The sequence below is a fragment of the Triticum dicoccoides genome, chromosome 7B (genome assembly GCF_002162155.2).
Source record: "Triticum dicoccoides isolate Atlit2015 ecotype Zavitan chromosome 7B, WEW_v2.0, whole genome shotgun sequence".
NCBI classification, from domain to species: Eukaryota; Viridiplantae; Streptophyta; class Magnoliopsida; order Poales; family Poaceae; genus Triticum; species Triticum dicoccoides.
The window spans coordinates 611,815,116-611,831,924 of record NC_041393.1 but is presented as its reverse complement, the minus strand read 5'-3'; the positions used below and the strand labels follow the sequence as shown (position 1 = coordinate 611,831,924).

General features: G+C 46.1%; 1 protein-coding gene across 1 annotated transcript; it reads left to right on the top strand.

The window, feature by feature from the left end:
- Positions 1-2,438: 2,438 nt before the first annotated feature.
- LOC119337085 (glutathione synthetase, chloroplastic-like) lies at positions 2,439-14,026 on the top strand. The gene is made up of 13 exons (XM_037609196.1): positions 2,439-2,848; positions 9,853-10,022; positions 10,112-10,187; positions 10,331-10,461; positions 10,590-10,712; positions 10,787-10,867; positions 11,020-11,100; positions 11,188-11,257; positions 11,479-11,600; positions 11,944-12,083; positions 12,160-12,352; positions 12,428-12,555; positions 13,650-14,026. Exons 1-12 carry the CDS (start codon positions 2,543-2,545, stop codon positions 12,549-12,551), a joined length of 1,617 nt encoding a protein of 538 aa, XP_037465093.1. The 5' UTR covers positions 2,439-2,542; the 3' UTR covers positions 12,552-12,555; positions 13,650-14,026.
- Positions 14,027-16,809: the final 2,783 nt, after the last annotated feature.

The window sequence follows — 16,809 nt, the reverse complement described above, 5'->3', positions numbered from 1 at the left end:
GGCGGCGCCCGTGGGTGTCGTAGCCCTCGTTGGAGACGTTGAGGGGCCTCCTGGATTGGATGATGGTGACGCCTTCATTGTCACCCTCGTGGGGGCATCATCTTTGGAGACATTCATCGGCTGGACGGACATGTGGAAGGTTTGGTAGTTGGGCATCGGCAGGTGGTGGAGCGGTGCTTCATCCTACACATTGATGGCGGCGGATCTCGGCGGCGTGGCGCAGTGGAGACTCGACGTCTGACTCGTGCAGGAGGACGGCGCGGTCTGACGTCGTGGTGATGTCGATGGCAGAGAGGCTTTGCAAAGTTGATGCTTCAATATCTGATCTAAGGATGGATCGATGGATGAAAGAGGTGACGGCTCTTGTAGCATGCACATATGATGCCCATTGAAAGTGCAAAGCCTTTCCAGAGGGTTATCAGCCTCACTAGAGAGTTGAAACTATGAGAGGCTGATATCTTCTTTTTCCCAAACACAAGGTTAACAAATTACTGAACGCTTTGCCATAGTTTAATTTAAAATTGTTTCTGCCACCTCAGTAATGTAAAGAACATAATGTAGGATTTGATCCCTTAGACGATACGATAGAACCTTCCTACTCATCCAACCACTGGTTGATTCTCGAGCGTCACTCTTATTGACCTGTGTGAAAACAATTTGTCTAGTGTTGAGGGCCCAACATGGTATAACGCATCGGCCATTGGATGAATTGTACGTCTGCGTCACTTTTAGATAGACGGTTGCTCCATATATATCTTGGGGCATAAAAAAGGCGCACGAGGTGCATGAGGGGGGCTCATGTCATAGTCACAACTTTGCCAACTTGTTAGTTTGTGTGACAGCGAAGTAGCGAAAGTGACCGGCTAGTGACAGGGCCAGAGCAGCAGAGCAAGAAAGGGAAACCTGTCGATGCCATTGTGTGACTAATATAAAAAATGCAACAAATTAAAAATAAGAAAATTTCTCAATCACATCTTATACTTCAGAAGCATGTGGGTGATAGGGCGACGGAGACAATTTTTTAGATAGGCGACGGATTGTAGATTGTTTTGTTCCGGAAAAGAGTGTAAAATGTGTATGCCATGCATGCAGGACCGTCCCATCGGGGTACACCTACCTGTTTGTCATCTTGGCTTCGTTTTGTCTAGTAAAAGTACAACAGATCGATTAGCCAAAACAAGAGCGAATCAAACCCACCCCAACATTTGGAGGGGATATATACGTATGTGAATGGCTCGCTCCTCAAGGCGATCATAATTGCTCTTTAAGACATAGTTTGCGAAGATGTTATCATGTGCATCCATGTCATCACCGCTTACAACGGATGAGGGAGAGTGGGTGTTTGCGAAAGGACAAATCTGGCTGAATGATAATACACCGAACCTTGCTATACGTACAACATTACACAGACGATCTCTGAACGATGTTGAAGATCGTGCCGTTTGATGCACTGCAGCAGCACCTCTCCACCATTTGATATAAGTGTCGGCTGCATATCATGCATGTAATTTCGTCTGCACAGCAATTTCGTAGTACACCTTTTTTTCCTGAAAACTTCACAGGAGCACTCTAGCACTTCCTCTGTAACTAAATATAAGATATTTTTTTAGTTTTTACAAAAGCGTCGTATGTTTAATTAGTTATAGAGGTAGTATCTATTAGAGGAGAAGAAGCGAATCTATATATTCACCGTGAAGCCCCATGTACACTAGGCTTTGCCTAGCTAGGAGGGAAAAAACCCAAGGAGGACGTTAGCCTCCAGCTCTCCAACATCCGGCACTACACACTACTCTGGCAAAGGCCAGCATTCTAACTCTCATATCCTGACGGTGTTGAAAACAGATTGTAACAGAATTGTGACCATTCATGAAAATCATAGCATTCCAGTTCTTCCAAATGCGCGGAGCACACTCCTTCATGTGCTGTCAGCCTTTGTAATCATTGCCGTGTTCGCTACCATCAGGCCTTGAGAGTAATCAGGTTGGTGGTCGATGTTGGCGTAATAATCTGAAATTCAGACAAGGCCGCAATCAATCGCCAGGCCCGCCTGGTGAAGCTGCACCACAACAACGGAAGGCAAGGAGACACGCATTTGTTAGGATCGACAAAATATCACACTTAACGGTCACTGACATGGCATATGAGGTTGGGTAAGCACATATTCCACCGCCGAAGGAGCGCATACCCACGGAATCGAGCGGACCCACATGCTTATCAGCAAGTCACCTCAGTTGGAAGGGACGATGTGGACTGAACCGGTGTGTGGCAATCCGCGTGCGACACTGTCAACTGTCACCACGTGTGGCAAATAAGCACTGAAGTTGACTCCCTGCTTGTCCCTACGTTACGTGCACCTACGTCTCGTTTTCTATCAGAACACATGCCTTCCGTGTGTACCTCATATAATTGTCCCTTCTCTTCTCCCATCTCATCTGCCCATACTTTCTTCTATATATGAGCTGCTTCCGCTCGCTCCTCACTCCAGTGGAAGCGGAACACCACCAATCAAGCAAGAAACCCCGAAGATCGCTGCCGATCGACCATGGCGGCCGCCAACGCATTCACCAGCGCATCCATGTCCTGCGGTGCGAGCCTGAGCGGCTCTGTCAATGTGATCGCCGTGTGCCCACGCTCCGTGGCTGCCGCGAGGACGTTGTCTTCGTCGTGCTTGCGTCCTGCGCGGTGCGCCGCCGTCAGGACAGCAGCGCCCGTGGCGGCAACGGCGGAGGGTGACGAGAGGCGGTTCGAGCAGCTGGCGGTGCCGCCGGAGCTGGTGGATGAGCTCGTGGAGGAGGCGCTCGTGTGGTGCTCGCAGCACGGCCTCGTCGTCGGCGACAAGAACCACCCGGTGACGTGACCTTACTTGCTCATTTCCTTCGTTGGAGTTTACCCGTTACTACGATACTACGAGTGCAGAGCACAAGCTGCACAATTATTATAACGCAGACATCTCTTATACCCTCCATACATCTGTGGCTGTTTGCGGAAGCATGTAGGCGCCCTTGATACATCTGCGGGCTGTTTGCGGGAGCATGTAGGCGAAATGAGCAATCATTCAGTTCGCATATTTGATCAGCTGGCTTAGTTTTCATAGAATAGAAGTTCGAGACACCATAATAGTCGTTCACTTTGGATCAATTAAGTACGGGCACAGAAGTAACAAGAATCCGGAGCACATATATTCTTCAAGCGCCGCTTCACCATTAGGCTTTGGAAATTGGTCATTGAGAAACTTGGGCTCGCGACCACATGGACACCTCTACTTAGCATTTGGAGGGTTATGTGAAGGATTGTTGGGCTAAGAGAACCGGCTCGAATACTCCCAATTAAAAAGCCATAGCTTCTCTCACATGCTTGGGTCATGGACAATTTGAAACGAGGAAAACTCCTACCTCTTCCGTCCCAAGAGTGCGCCGCCGACGGACTTGCTAAACATCATTCTAACCGAGGCTAGACTTTGGAGCACCGCACGGACTAGGAAACTAGGGGCAACAATAGAGCGTGAGTAATCACCATGCGTTGTATAAGGGTTGGTTGTAAAACAAACAAACTTTATTCTGCTCTTAATTTATCGATGAGGCAAATTGAATGCCTTGAAAAACCAATCTGTCAAATAGATAGGTTCATCCTTTTGATAAATTAGGCTGACAAACTTCAGGAATTAATTAAATGTGGTACAGAAGAGAACTAGAGATTCTCCTTGCAAAAAAGAAAAGGGAAAAAGTAACTAGAGATTCAGGTTCTAATTAACTCCGACAAGCTGAAATTATGCCAGGCGAAAGCAATATTTTTTCCAGCATAAGGTAAACAAATTGTTGGTAGACCCGCTTGAAAACAACTTTCCCAACAAAGGAGTATTGCCGTCTGCGTCAATTTTTTAGATAGATGATTTGTGGTCCATACTTATCTTCAGGCACAATTAAAAAAAGGCGCACGAGGTGCACGAGGAGCACCAACTTGTTGGTGTAACAACTAACAAAGACATAACGAGGGTGACTGCTGGTGACGGCAACAAAAGGGGAATATTTGGCCCTGCCATTTTGGGACTAAACTAATGCCACACACTAAAAATAGGCAAAGACAGGATTGATATTGTGGGTTCTCAATCATCCAGGCCCGTCGATGAGGGGGAGCGAGGTGAGCGACCGCACAGGGCCTCCAAAATCGAGGGGCCCCATCGAGAGAAAAATCCCTTCGTAGGTACCATCGCTAAAAAACCAGAAAAGAAAACTAACGTACGTATAGGTGACTACGTGCTGTCTTTGATGCATACGAGCTGGTGCTAGAGGCCCAAATAACGGACTTATAGAAAAGAAGGTTAGAGGCCCAATAGCAGGATCTGAATACTGAATACAAGATCGCTCCCCTAAAAAAAACGAATACAAGATCGCTTTGCAGACGAACAGGCAGGGAGAACTGCCGTCTAGGTCTCGCGACCCGCGATCGGGGATTGACGAAGGCGCTAGCAGTCGTGCCTGCGCCAACGCAGTTATCTTCGATCTATTCCTATTGTTGATCGTCTTGCACTCTTGCTGCATGAAGACACAACAGCTCTGGACCGCGGTTCCGTTCGTCGCGTCAATCAGGATTGAGGAACACATCCAGGCCCTACGGACTGTGTTTTAATCTCCAAGTGCAAGGTTCCATTTTCAGTTCATTTTCTTTGTATATGAATGATCTACTCCTTCCGTTTCTAAATATAAGTTTTTTAGAGATTTTAAATGGACTACCACATACAGATGTATCTAGACATATTTTAGAGTGTAGATTCACTCATTTTACTCCGTATGTAGTCACCTGTTGAAATCTCTAGAAAGACCTATATTTAGGAACGGAGGGAGTATTCATCTACTGATGGTTACTGTTAGAAACTAATTAGATTCTATTTGATCAATGATCATTTATAATTTATAATTTGTTAGGTATTGTTTCTGAATCTTTATCATGTCTACTAGAATTAGGAAGCATGAATCTGGTACTGAAAGCGTAAGAAGAAACAAATAGTCGAAGTTAAGGCTCAATCTCTAACAGATTATCTTGATAGATATTTGGTGAAATACCGCCAACAAAATTCTGAAAATCACGAATGCTCCTTTTTGGTAGAACATGAGGTCCGTTCATTGCTTTGCAATCCCTTTTTATCTTTTTAGCATTACTGTTAATATATGTCTAAATAAGGTACAAATAAAAAAAACTTGCAATTATATAATAAAGTGAGAGTATGCTTTACGCAAAATAATTCTTCTGTTATGTGAACTGTTTAAAATTTTGGGCCACATTCTGGTTTTCGCCCGGGGCCTCAAATTTCTGGAGACGGCCCTGCAATCATCCTATACTACTGTAAAAGCATATGGGTGATAGAGAGTAGACGTAGGGACCATTTCTCGTTCGGCCATGCAAATTAATCGTACGTCAAGGTAGTTTGATGAACTCTTCTTTTTTTCAAAAAGGAGGAAGACCTCCCACCTCTGCATCACATGATGCACACATCTATTTTAGTAAACAAAATAATAGGTTCAAAGCAAGGTCTCAAACAATCCGACGAAATGCTTAAAAAGGTTAAGATGACTAGATACATATCCTATTGTTGGACCGTCATTCAAACCGGTTATAACTTGTAAGTGTCCCGTGCGGCCGTCTCTCAACAATTACACCCAATATCCATAAGCTCCTTATGGTCCGCATGACCGAGTAACGACCACGTAAGAATCCAAGCAGATGCCTTGAAGATAACCTGCACAAATTTTGTGGTAGTTTGTCTGTTAAAGGCGACATCATTTTGACAATTCCACATGGCCCAAAGTAATGCACACACTCCTGCTTGAATATGTGCCGCTGTATCAGGATCAACCTGATTTAACCATGTCCCAAATAAATTCGATAAAGTGTTGGGAGGAGAAACATTAAAGGACGCATGAATGGTGCACCACAATAGCTTGATGAACTGGCCTAGCTAGTGTTGTTCATCTTTGCATGCAAAATGTTTTTGCTCTTGGAAAGGGTGTAAAATGTTCATGCCATGGACGGTCTCGTGGGGTTTGCCTTCGTTTTACTGTTCATCTGAGATGGCAAAATGAAGCGTCTCACACAAGAAAAGCTTTGAGGCCTAGCCATTTTGTTTTTCTTGCAAGAACCTAAAATATTTGAGCATCTCAGACGCAACAAATTTCAGATTTTTTTTGTTATTCCTTTACTGTTCATCTAGGGTGCAATGCACCCAGGTTTAGAGCATCTCCAGCCGTTCACCCCCCAGGGGCTAGAAAAAGGCGCCGCTTGAGGGCGAACCGGCGATATTTTCGATGTGGGGGCGATCGGCTTTCCAGCCGCCGCCCCCCGGTCGGCCCCAGACGGTCTTTTTTAAAAAAGAAATTCAAAAACATAATAGGGCAAATTTCGGCAAACACGGCATACATTCGGCGATATTTAGGTGGCTCACAGCTCTTTTTACATATAGAAACATAATAACAAATCTACTACAAAGAAGAAGAAAAACGGCCGTGCCTACATGCCGAAGAACTCGCTGAACACGCCGAAGTTGCCGCCGTCGTCGTCCTCCTTTTCCTCCTTCACGCGGCCGTCCCTGGTCGACCCCTGCCCGGGGTCCCCCCGGCGGACTGGTTTGGCTGGCGGCGGCACCTTGTCGTCGCTGTCATCGAGAACGACGACGCCTCCCTCGTCGGGGCCACGGCGCCGAGCGGCGATCTCCTCAAGGGCGCGGCGCTGGCGCTCCATCTTCGTCCGCACCCAGTCCTCCTGCGCCCACTTTATGGCGGCCTCGTCGTCGAAGGCGGCCCCGTCGTTGTGCTCGCGCTTCACGGGGCTGAGCCCCGGCTCCGTCTTCGGTCTGACGAGGCAGGAGGAACTGTCGCCGCTGCCCTTGTTGAGGACGACGCCGCGGTTGCGCCGGCCAAGCGGCGTTTCCATGGCTCAACTTTGACGCTTAAGAGCGCCGGCGACCCAGAGGAGTGGGAGGAGGAGGAGTAGGAGGACCTGCCCAGCACCCCCCTCGGCATCCATGGACCGCAACTCCGACGGGGACGGGGGCGGCCGGGTACGTCAGCGGCGAATCGTTGCCGCCTTTGAGGTACTCGAGGGCGGCGTGTAGCGTGCGACCGGGGGCGCCCCACCACAGGCGGCGGCCGTCACTGTTGTTGCCCCCTCACCAGTGGCGCGTTGTTGATGGAGGCTAGCCACTCCGCTTGCCGGTGCTCGAAGTATGCCGCCCATGCCTCGTGGTTGCCGGCATCGTAATCCGGGAGGGCTCGCTCCTCCTCCAACAGAGTCACCCGCACACGGTCGATCTCGGCCTGGAAGTAGTGGGGGTGCTCGGCGTCGGGCAGCGCGGGGACAGGGACGCCCCCGGTGCTGAGCCTCCACTGCCCCGTCGCTCGCATGTCGGGAGGCGTCGGGTAGTTCGCTTGGTGGAGGAGATGGGCTTCCCACTCATGCTGAGAGCGGCGGTCAAAGCCATTTGCTGCCGCCCCGTCACTGGGGAACCTTTCGCCCATCGTTTGTTCGTGCACAGAGAGAGCGGGAAAGAGAGTTCGGTAGTGGCGACGGCGGCTGTGCGTGCACGGGGGGAGAGGAAGGCTTCGGGCGGGGTGCGTTCACCGGCGGTCCGGCTTATATAGCGGCCAGGGGGGCGCCGTCGTGTGTATGCATGGCGGGAGGGGGCGCGTCGCCTCACCCGCCGCCCATGAGGAATCCATGGAAGGCTGACCGATGGTAGCCTTGGCATTGATTCCATGCGGAAAACCGAGGCAATGAGGACGACGAGACGCTGGGGTCGCTGACTCTGCGGGCCCGCCGTTCTTTCACGCCAAAAACCGATTGCCCAGCGCCCCCAGCGCGCCGGCTTCGGCCTGGGTCCGCCGGCGCCAGTTTCGGCCCTAACCGGCGAAAATTGGTCTCCTGGGGCGCGACTGGACCGATTTTTGGGCGCCGGCGCTAAAATTTGACCTTGGGAGGGTCTGTTGGGGGCGCGGCTGGAGATGCTCTTAGCCAGAACTATTCCTTTGCGACCAGATACCCCTGGATTCTTCTATCGTTCAGGAAGCCCTCGAGGGAGGCACTCTAATCCTTGATCGACAAGATCATGAATCACCTTCCCACTTGCAGAGCAGCCATGATGGCACATGATGTCAAAGGCAGGATGCAACGTATGCTTATTATGTTTCTATCCCCTTGATGCTTCATTTCGAGCCAATAAAAATTTACCCTTTGTCGAAAATCTGTGCCAATTAGTGTTCCTAATCATAAATAAGAAGACCCGTAAGCAGATTGACAAAAACTTGAGAGGTTTTCTTTGAGTGAATTGTAAAATACCACCACATTCGAAGTTCTCATCCGGAATTGCCACCACATTTCTTGAGCGCACCAAAAATTCACCTCTTTTCTTGTTAATTTTCTCAATAAACACTGATTACTGGTCTGGACCAAATTAATCTGATTTCTGAGAACTAGAGCCCGTTGGTCAGGCCCAAGTGGCACTATATGGTCAACACAAAATGGCATTGACTATTAACTTGAAGAAGGGCCCACCTGTCAGGGTCTTATCCACCCCTCGTCCACCTACTCTCCTCCTCTGCCGCACCTTTTCTGCCCGCACGCAATTGCCGCCGCCGCTGCATGCCGTCGGCGCATACTCTGCCGCTGCTTCTCGTTGGCGACTTGCTCCAGCACAGGCCCGAGGCCACCCACCACCTCCGCTGTTTTGTGGGCTGCGGAGACGGCGTTGTCGCCCCTTTGAGCAGCGTGACCCGAGATGCTCCGCGGCGGCGCCATGGCTGCCACCCAAGCGCCCGATGCGCGCTGCCACCCGTGTCGTGCTAGTCGCCGTCCATGGATGCAACTCCCGCCGCAGCCATCGGGATCCAGGGCGACGAGGGGTATGTGGACGCCGCCGTGAACGGCTACAGGAACGACCCAAGTGCACGACTCCGGCGCCACAAAGATGGCCGACTCCTAGAGCGGCGAGGAGGAAGAGATGGTGGCGCTAACGGCGGTCCAACTCGTCATTGGGATCATGGCGGCCAGCTCGCCGCCGCTGTCCTCATCATACAAAGCCGCCATGGACCGCGCCTTCGGACGTGGTGGTGCTGAACGAGGATCAGTAGGGCGGTGCAAGTGGTGGTCAAGCCCATCGGAGCGTCGGGTACGGTAAACAGGTCCTCATCACCGCGCTCCTGGTGCCACAGCCTGCTGCTCCGGCGGCGCACTGCACCTGCACACAAGGTGCTTGTGGAAATGCCACAAAATGGTAGGCCCCATGTCTAATTTGACAGTCAACAAACGGTGTTGACCGTTTTATGCCACGTGAGCAGTTATAGGCGGCCCCGGCTGTTAGAAATCGGATTAATTTGGCCGAGATCGGTCATCAGTGTTTATTGAGAAAATTAACAAGAAAAGGGATATATTTTTGGGGCGCTCAAGAAATATGGTGGCAATTCCAGATGAGAACTTCAAATGTGGTGGTTTTTTGCAATTCACTCGTTTTCTTTGGATGGGCATCTGAAAGATTGACAAAAACCCGGTGCATCTGAAAGCATCGCAACGCTATCATCTTTTACATTGCTCAACTCATCTTAGCTCACCTACTTCACACGTTCAAGACAAAAGCGAGGCAATTAATGGGCGACGGTGGGTGCAAAGGGGTGCGGTGGCGTTGCTTCCCATGATGGTAGTCTCCAACGATTAGAGGCATCATGTTGTAATCTTCGGGTGTTGCCATTCGCCATTCTTCATGCTTGTACAAACTCATCTTTCTTTCAATGCATTCAGACGCAAGGTTTTTGAGTTTTCCACGAATTATTTTTTACAATTTTGACGTAATTTGTCACGGGTTGCATGCAGAGATCAGGAAAGGCACCTGGTGTTGGTCTGCTCCATGCTCCGTTTGCTCTCTTGCCGATGTCATTCCCAAAGGTTTACTGGGAGCAAGCGCTAGAGTTGGCTCCACTTTTCAATGAGCTCGTTCACCGTGTCAGCCTGGATGGAGACTTCTTGCAGCAGACTTTGGCAAGGTTATTTTCTCAGAGAATCGAACATCAGAATTTAAGTGTATATGCTCTTGGATTCAAATAATTTTTGAAAATCAATGTTTCTCATTCAGGACAAAAGAAGTGGATCCATTCACTAGGAGGCTTCTAGATATTCACTCAAAGATGATGGAACTGAACAAGAAAGAGGTAAGTGTGTTGCTTACACGTAAAATATATAAGGTTACTACTAAGTGCTAACTCTATCCAACTAAATGTTATTCTTAGGTTAACTCCAGCAATGAGATTTTATCAAAAACTCACAATGATGTGGTTTTGGATACATCTTTCAGGATATTCAGTTGGGTCTGACCAGGTCGGACTACATGGTAGATGGGGCAACGGACAAGCTTCTTCAAGTAGAGCTCAACACGATCTCCACATCCTCCAACGGTCTTGCTTGTGGTGTATCTGAGCTCCACAGGTCAGATTCCATATATACCCGAGTTTATTTATTGTCTCTGCACAAAATCTCACATACGTTGTGGAACTATATTTGGATATTTCTATTGAACCATTTGATGACAATACCAATCTGAATGCAACGTGCAGAAATCTGATCAGACACCATGAGAGGGAACTTGGTTTGGATCCAGCTAGTGTTGTTGGAAACACTGCGATAACCCAGCATGCCGAAGCATTAGCCACTGCATGGGCCGAGTACAACAACCAAAGGTTAGGTGTTTAATTTGATGCAGACATGTACCTTCTTAAGACTTCTATACTGACTAAAAGTTTTCCTCGTTCAGCGCAGTAGTTCTGGTCGTTGTTCAAGCAGAAGAAAGGTACATGTATGACCAGTACTGGATCACAGTCGCGCTGAGAGAAATATATCCTTCAGTCTATGCTAATGCCATGTTGTAGCTTTATACTAGATGCCACTAATAAACAATGCAAAGGAATCTAATTTGATTTTAGAAAAGGTCACAGCGTGCAATTATCGAAAAATGTATGATGTTTTTTCCTTAACTTCTGTTTTCACGTATGGGGTGACGACTATTCGCAAGACAATGGCAGAAATAGAAGCGGAGGGGGATCTTCGTCCTGATGGGACACTCGTGATGTAATGTTTCTCTCTACAAGAATGTTACTTGCAATGTCGCCATGCATGATTTGAGGAACATATAACTTTGTTTGTTTTGTCATTCAGAAATGGACGCCCAGTTGCAGTAGTTTACTTCAGGGCAGGCTACTCACCGGCTGATTACCCATCAGAAGCTGTATGTCTATCTTTCCTTTTACTACGATTAAACTTAATATAGGGTTAATCTTTTGATGTGTTGAATGGTTCTTTCTTTTGATGGGATATAAACATTGAACATAGATGTGCAAGCACAAACATAAAACTTAAACATTGATTTTGTCTAGCACTGTTTACCGTAGTTCAGTAGAATTACTGAAGTAGCTGGTATTCAGACAACTGCCGCATTTTTTCTTGAAGGAATGGAGAGCAAGACTCTTGATCGAGCGTTCTTCTGCTATTAAGTGCCCATCAATAGCACACCATCTTGTCGGTACAAAGAAGATTCAGCAAGAACTGGCAAAGGAAAAAGTGCTTGAAAGGTAATCACATTTCACTATTGTTGCATAGTGACACATGATTCGCTAAAACTTTATACTAAACCTCATAGTAAAAATGTAACTATCAGGTTTACTGTAATAACAATATATTGTTAAAAATGTAATTATATGAATAAAAAAAACTAATGTAATGATATAATTTCTTTGTAAATAGTCTACATAGCATTAAGTCCATGGTCGAACTTCAGATAGTTTGACTACATAGATAGTTGGAAGTCAAGTAAAAAAGAACATAAAACAAAATATCCAATGATACTTGCTATTTACTTTTATCAATGGTTCCTTCTCCATATGATTTCTATTCTGACCCTGCATTTCATACTAGGTTTCTAGACAACAAATCCGACATCGAAAATGTACGAAAATGCTTCGCAGGATTGTGGAGTTTGGAGAATGACAATATAGTCAATTCCGCTATTGAATCACCGGAGTTGTTTGTTCTCAAACCACAGAGGGAGGGTGGAGGTATTACCTCAATCTCACTACGCAGCCAAAATGTTGGACACTAATGATCGATGAGTAAACCTGATATTCCATTCAGGGAACAACATTTACGGTGATAATCTGCGTGAAACATTGATTCGCCTTCGGAAGGATGGAAGCAATGAAATTGCAGCATACATCTTAATGCAAAGGATATTCCCACCAGCATCCCCCAGCTATCTTGTCCGCGAGGGAACTTTTGTTAGGGATAATGTGGTTTCTGAGTTTGGAATATTTGGAGCCTACCTGAGGTAATACATTATCAGCTATTGTAATATTTGACATATATTTAACACTTCCTAAAATTGTTTATTTCATGGATATAGGAACAAAGACAAGGTCATTATAAATGATCAGTGCGGTTATTTGTTGAGGACCAAAGCAGCTTCACTAAATGAAGGTGGGGTGGTTGCTGGATATGCGTTTTTGAATAGCATATTTCTGACATGACAAGGTAAATACATTCCATACTTCTGTTTCATTTATCATATATGAAAACATGTCGAATATAGGTAGTTTGAACAGGCCCAGAGGAATTCTAAAAAGGTAGAGCCTACCCATGTGAGCTATCAGAAAGGCGAAGTGGGGACGTTCCTGTTTCGTTATATTGGTTCTACATCTGTATGCTCCTGAATAAGGAGTGGGATGGTATAGAGGACATGTTTAAGAAAAATATCCCAGTCAACTTCGACAGCGAAAGGGATGTCGATGTTCATGTTGTCATTCTCCGAGGTACCTAAGGAAGGTCGCAAAAGGCTGGAATATTACAAAACCAGTTTCTTCTGTTAATCTGACAATCATAAGCTAGCGCAAATAACAACTAACTATTTAAAACACTACTTTCCGACCTAAAGACATGGTGGTCTTTGGGTGGAGGTTCTGGAGATAAAAATAAATAAATGTTTGCTCACCAAGTGTTTGTTTAAACTGTTAAATGATGGGTATGGGCATATATATATAGTAAGAGTTGTTTCGAATTAAATCACTAATTCCGAAATGCTGTTACAAGTGATAGTGAAACCTACAAATTCTCCATTCTGGAAAGGTCTCGTGCGAGTCAAAGAGGAATTCTTTCAAAGGGTTCCTTCCAAGTTGGTAATGGTAACAATGATAGATTGGCGAGGATTTTTGGCTCAGAGATCCGCCTCTTAGTATAAGTACGCTGATTTGACAAATGACAATATTTTATTAGGAAAAAATATATCATGAAGGTAAAAGCCCCCCTTAAGATCACGAATTTGGATTGGTATATATTTGTACAATCATGTTGGCTAAGGATAACTTAGCAAAATATATCATTGTAGTAAAAACTAAAAAGCGATGTTTTCATGACGAGGATGAAACAATCGAGCACTTCTTCCTATTGTGCCCATTCATGCGCTTGTTATCATAGACGGCCAATGTCTTGTTTAATATTCCACCGCCTACTAGTATATCTAATATGTTAGGAAATTAGTTGTGTGGGGAGGATGAGAAACTTAAGGCTGAAATCCAAGTGAGATTATTAGCCTTATGTTTAACAATGACAAAGTTTCCATTTTTTTGCAGGTTATCCACAGAGCTACGCATCGGATCCATATGTAGTCGTTACATCAGCATGTGGAGACTCGGGGCTTCTAGACTTTGGATGCAAGCATTTGGAGATAGTAGTACGGGCTATATGGTAGCATAGAACTAGGTTTAGTAATGCATGAGAGTCTTATGTACAAATGTATTGTTCGAGGTTGTGTCCTTTATCTATTTATGTAATGCCCTGAAAATTGTATAATAAATGGCTATGGGCATCAATCGATGTTGATGCCGGGTACCTCCTTTTCTAAAAATAACCAAAAAGGCAAATAATCGGGCATAATCTTTAGGAAGGGGAAATATTGACATGTATGGACCAAATGGTAAGTGAATAGCTCTGCTTTGGATACTGGGAAGACGATGTGAGAGGGTATCACCACATTGGTTTGTCTCTCTACTTTTATTCATCTAGGGGTGTGTGGATGGGAATGGCTAAGGATGCGGGGTAGTTGTGTGTGTCGCCAACGAAGACGTGGAGGAAGCTCGACCTTCCTTGTTAGCTGCCATCTCTAGCCTTTTAGTGGTAACACACTAAGTGGATTCATCGCCCAATCAGAGGTGTCGAGTGGTTTCTTTAAGCCTAAACATGGCAAGGTCTTCATGCCAGGATGGGGGTCCCATTTCTTCTCCTTCAACACCGAGATAGCTCGATGGTGACTCTCCCAGTGAGGTGGGGTCTCAGGGGTTTATTCCCTTCTCTCCTGTGCAAAATTCTCCTCTTGGGCAACCGAGTTGTAGGCTAGGCCAGGAGGATACTAACCTGGTGACCCTACCTCGATAGACAGTGCTGGCAAAAATGACATACTTGCATTTTAATATAGGGGTTTCCACTACTCTAGGGCAGCCAAGCCACTTGTTGTTTGGGCAACTAGGCCTCAACGAGCCCGAAAACATAACTATTTAATTGACAGACCGGTCATAAAATGTGCATCACCCATCACGTCCGCAGAATTTAAGACCCCACTCATCGACAGTTTAACGACAAAAATCTCATGGATAATGTAGCGACGAGCTTCCGCCACTAGATCACCACATTTGTTGAATGAAATTTCATATATCATCTTAAACTCCAAATCAAGCATATCCCTGCGCATTAAAGGAGGATGATCCAACTACCCCGCCTCTCCGATATCAAGCACATCCTGAATCATGCCCCCCCCCCCCTCGCGCCAAATAGGGGATCCTTGTCTTTGAGTGGTTGGATCCGATCGAGCACTAACGCAACCTTGTATTCAAAGGATCCAACAACCATTCACCCGTTCACCATATATAGATCCATATCTACCATCATTGTCCCCGTAGGTATCAAGTCGGCTCAACTTTTCAAGTGAACCCAAACCCCCGTCCTCCTCCCCGAGTCAAACTGCTACTAAGTCATAGTTGCATGGTAATTCAGCCACCTCTCGTACCAATATATCCTAACCATCATAGAGCTTACTACATCGATGCACTTAACTAACGAGTCAAAGAGGGCGAGTCTACATATGGAGACATAATAACAGATCCCCCATATACAAGTTCTTTCTCAACACTAACTCGACTGACAATGTCTACCTCCACTCACCAAGCCCCAACTCAAGTGATGAAGAAACCAACGTCTTTTGGGTGTGATCGACACGCTAGTGACCTTTGCAAGAGGTGTAGTAGTCGTTAGTGCCCTCCTTTGGTTTGGGCTGGTGTTGACCCACCTCCCTTCGTTTATTGCTTCTCTCTCTAGCAACAATGAGGTGTCGATTGTTGGGAGTTTCGATGGTTGTCTCGCTTGTCTACCGGTATCCCAAACCTAGTATAGCTAGGTAGTGCAACCGCGTGTGGAGTTTTGCTTGGCTTTTTCATAGTTAACCAAAAGTGTATGGTTTTCCTATCTAATTTCCCTTGTTAATTCAATTAACTCTCTCATAATGAAATGCAATTGAGGAAGCTCCCCTCGATGTTTCGTTCTTTTGTTTAAATTAGAGACCCCGCAAGGTTAAAAATCAGGGCATGTACAATGGTGTTATCTCCGTAGGCTGCGACAAGTGGCGCACTACATGTGCGCCACTTGTCGCAACTTGTGAGTTTTCCTCTTCTTCATAGATCTGTTTATTCAAAACATTTTAAGTCTTAAACCGTGCATCCAAATCTCGAACCATTTTCACCGTGATTCCTCGCGTCGAGATTGAAAACTAGATCCCATGTTGATAGGTTTTGACGAACTTTTTTTCACGAAAAAACTGGACGAAATAAACCTATCAAAAAACCGAACCGCGAGCATGTTTTTTCCCTTTTCGAAAGCCGTTTCCGAGAGGTACGGACATGCCTCTCGCAGAAGCAAATCCATGCCTCTCGTGAAAGCAAAACCGTGCCTCTCGCGGAAGGAAAAAAAGAAGAAGAAAAAAACATATTTTTTTGATTTCTAGAGGCACGGCCGTGCCTCTCGTGAAAGCTTGTGCCTCTCATGAAGAAAAACCGTGCCTCTCATGGAAGAAAAGAGAGAAAATGCATTTTTTAAGAGGTATGGTCGTGCCTCTCTCAGTAGAAAATCCATGCCTCTCACGGAAACTAAACCGTGCCTCTCATGGAAGGAAAAAAATAGAAAACACATTTTTTTGTTTTTTGAGAGGCATGGCCGTGCCTCTCGCGGAAGCAAAACCTTACCTCTCACGAAAGAGAAAAGAACATAAAACACATCTTTTTTGATTTTCGAGAGGCACGGCCGTGCCTCTCACGGATGCAAAACCATGCCTCTCGCGGAAGCCAAACCGTGCCTCTCGCGAAAGCCAAAAAGAAGAGAAAACACTTTTGTTTTCCATTTCTGAGAGGAACGAACGTGCCTCTCGCGGAAGCAAAATCATGCCTCTCGTGGAAGGTAGACCGTGCCTCTTGCAGAAGAAGAAGAAAACGTGTTTTTCCGCAAAAACCATTTTTTGGAAAAAAAATTGTCAAAAAGCTAAATACACTGGTAGAAAACCAAAAAGCCAAAAAAAACAGAAAACAAACATCTAAGAAGCAGAAAACGCGTGCGGAGAAATAGAAAACAAATTCAGGAGGGAGCGCTCAGAGCGCGACACGATTTCATATACCATCTTAAACTCCAAATCAAGCATATCCCTGCGCATTAGAGGATGATCCCAGCGTCCCCTACCCCACCTCTCTGATA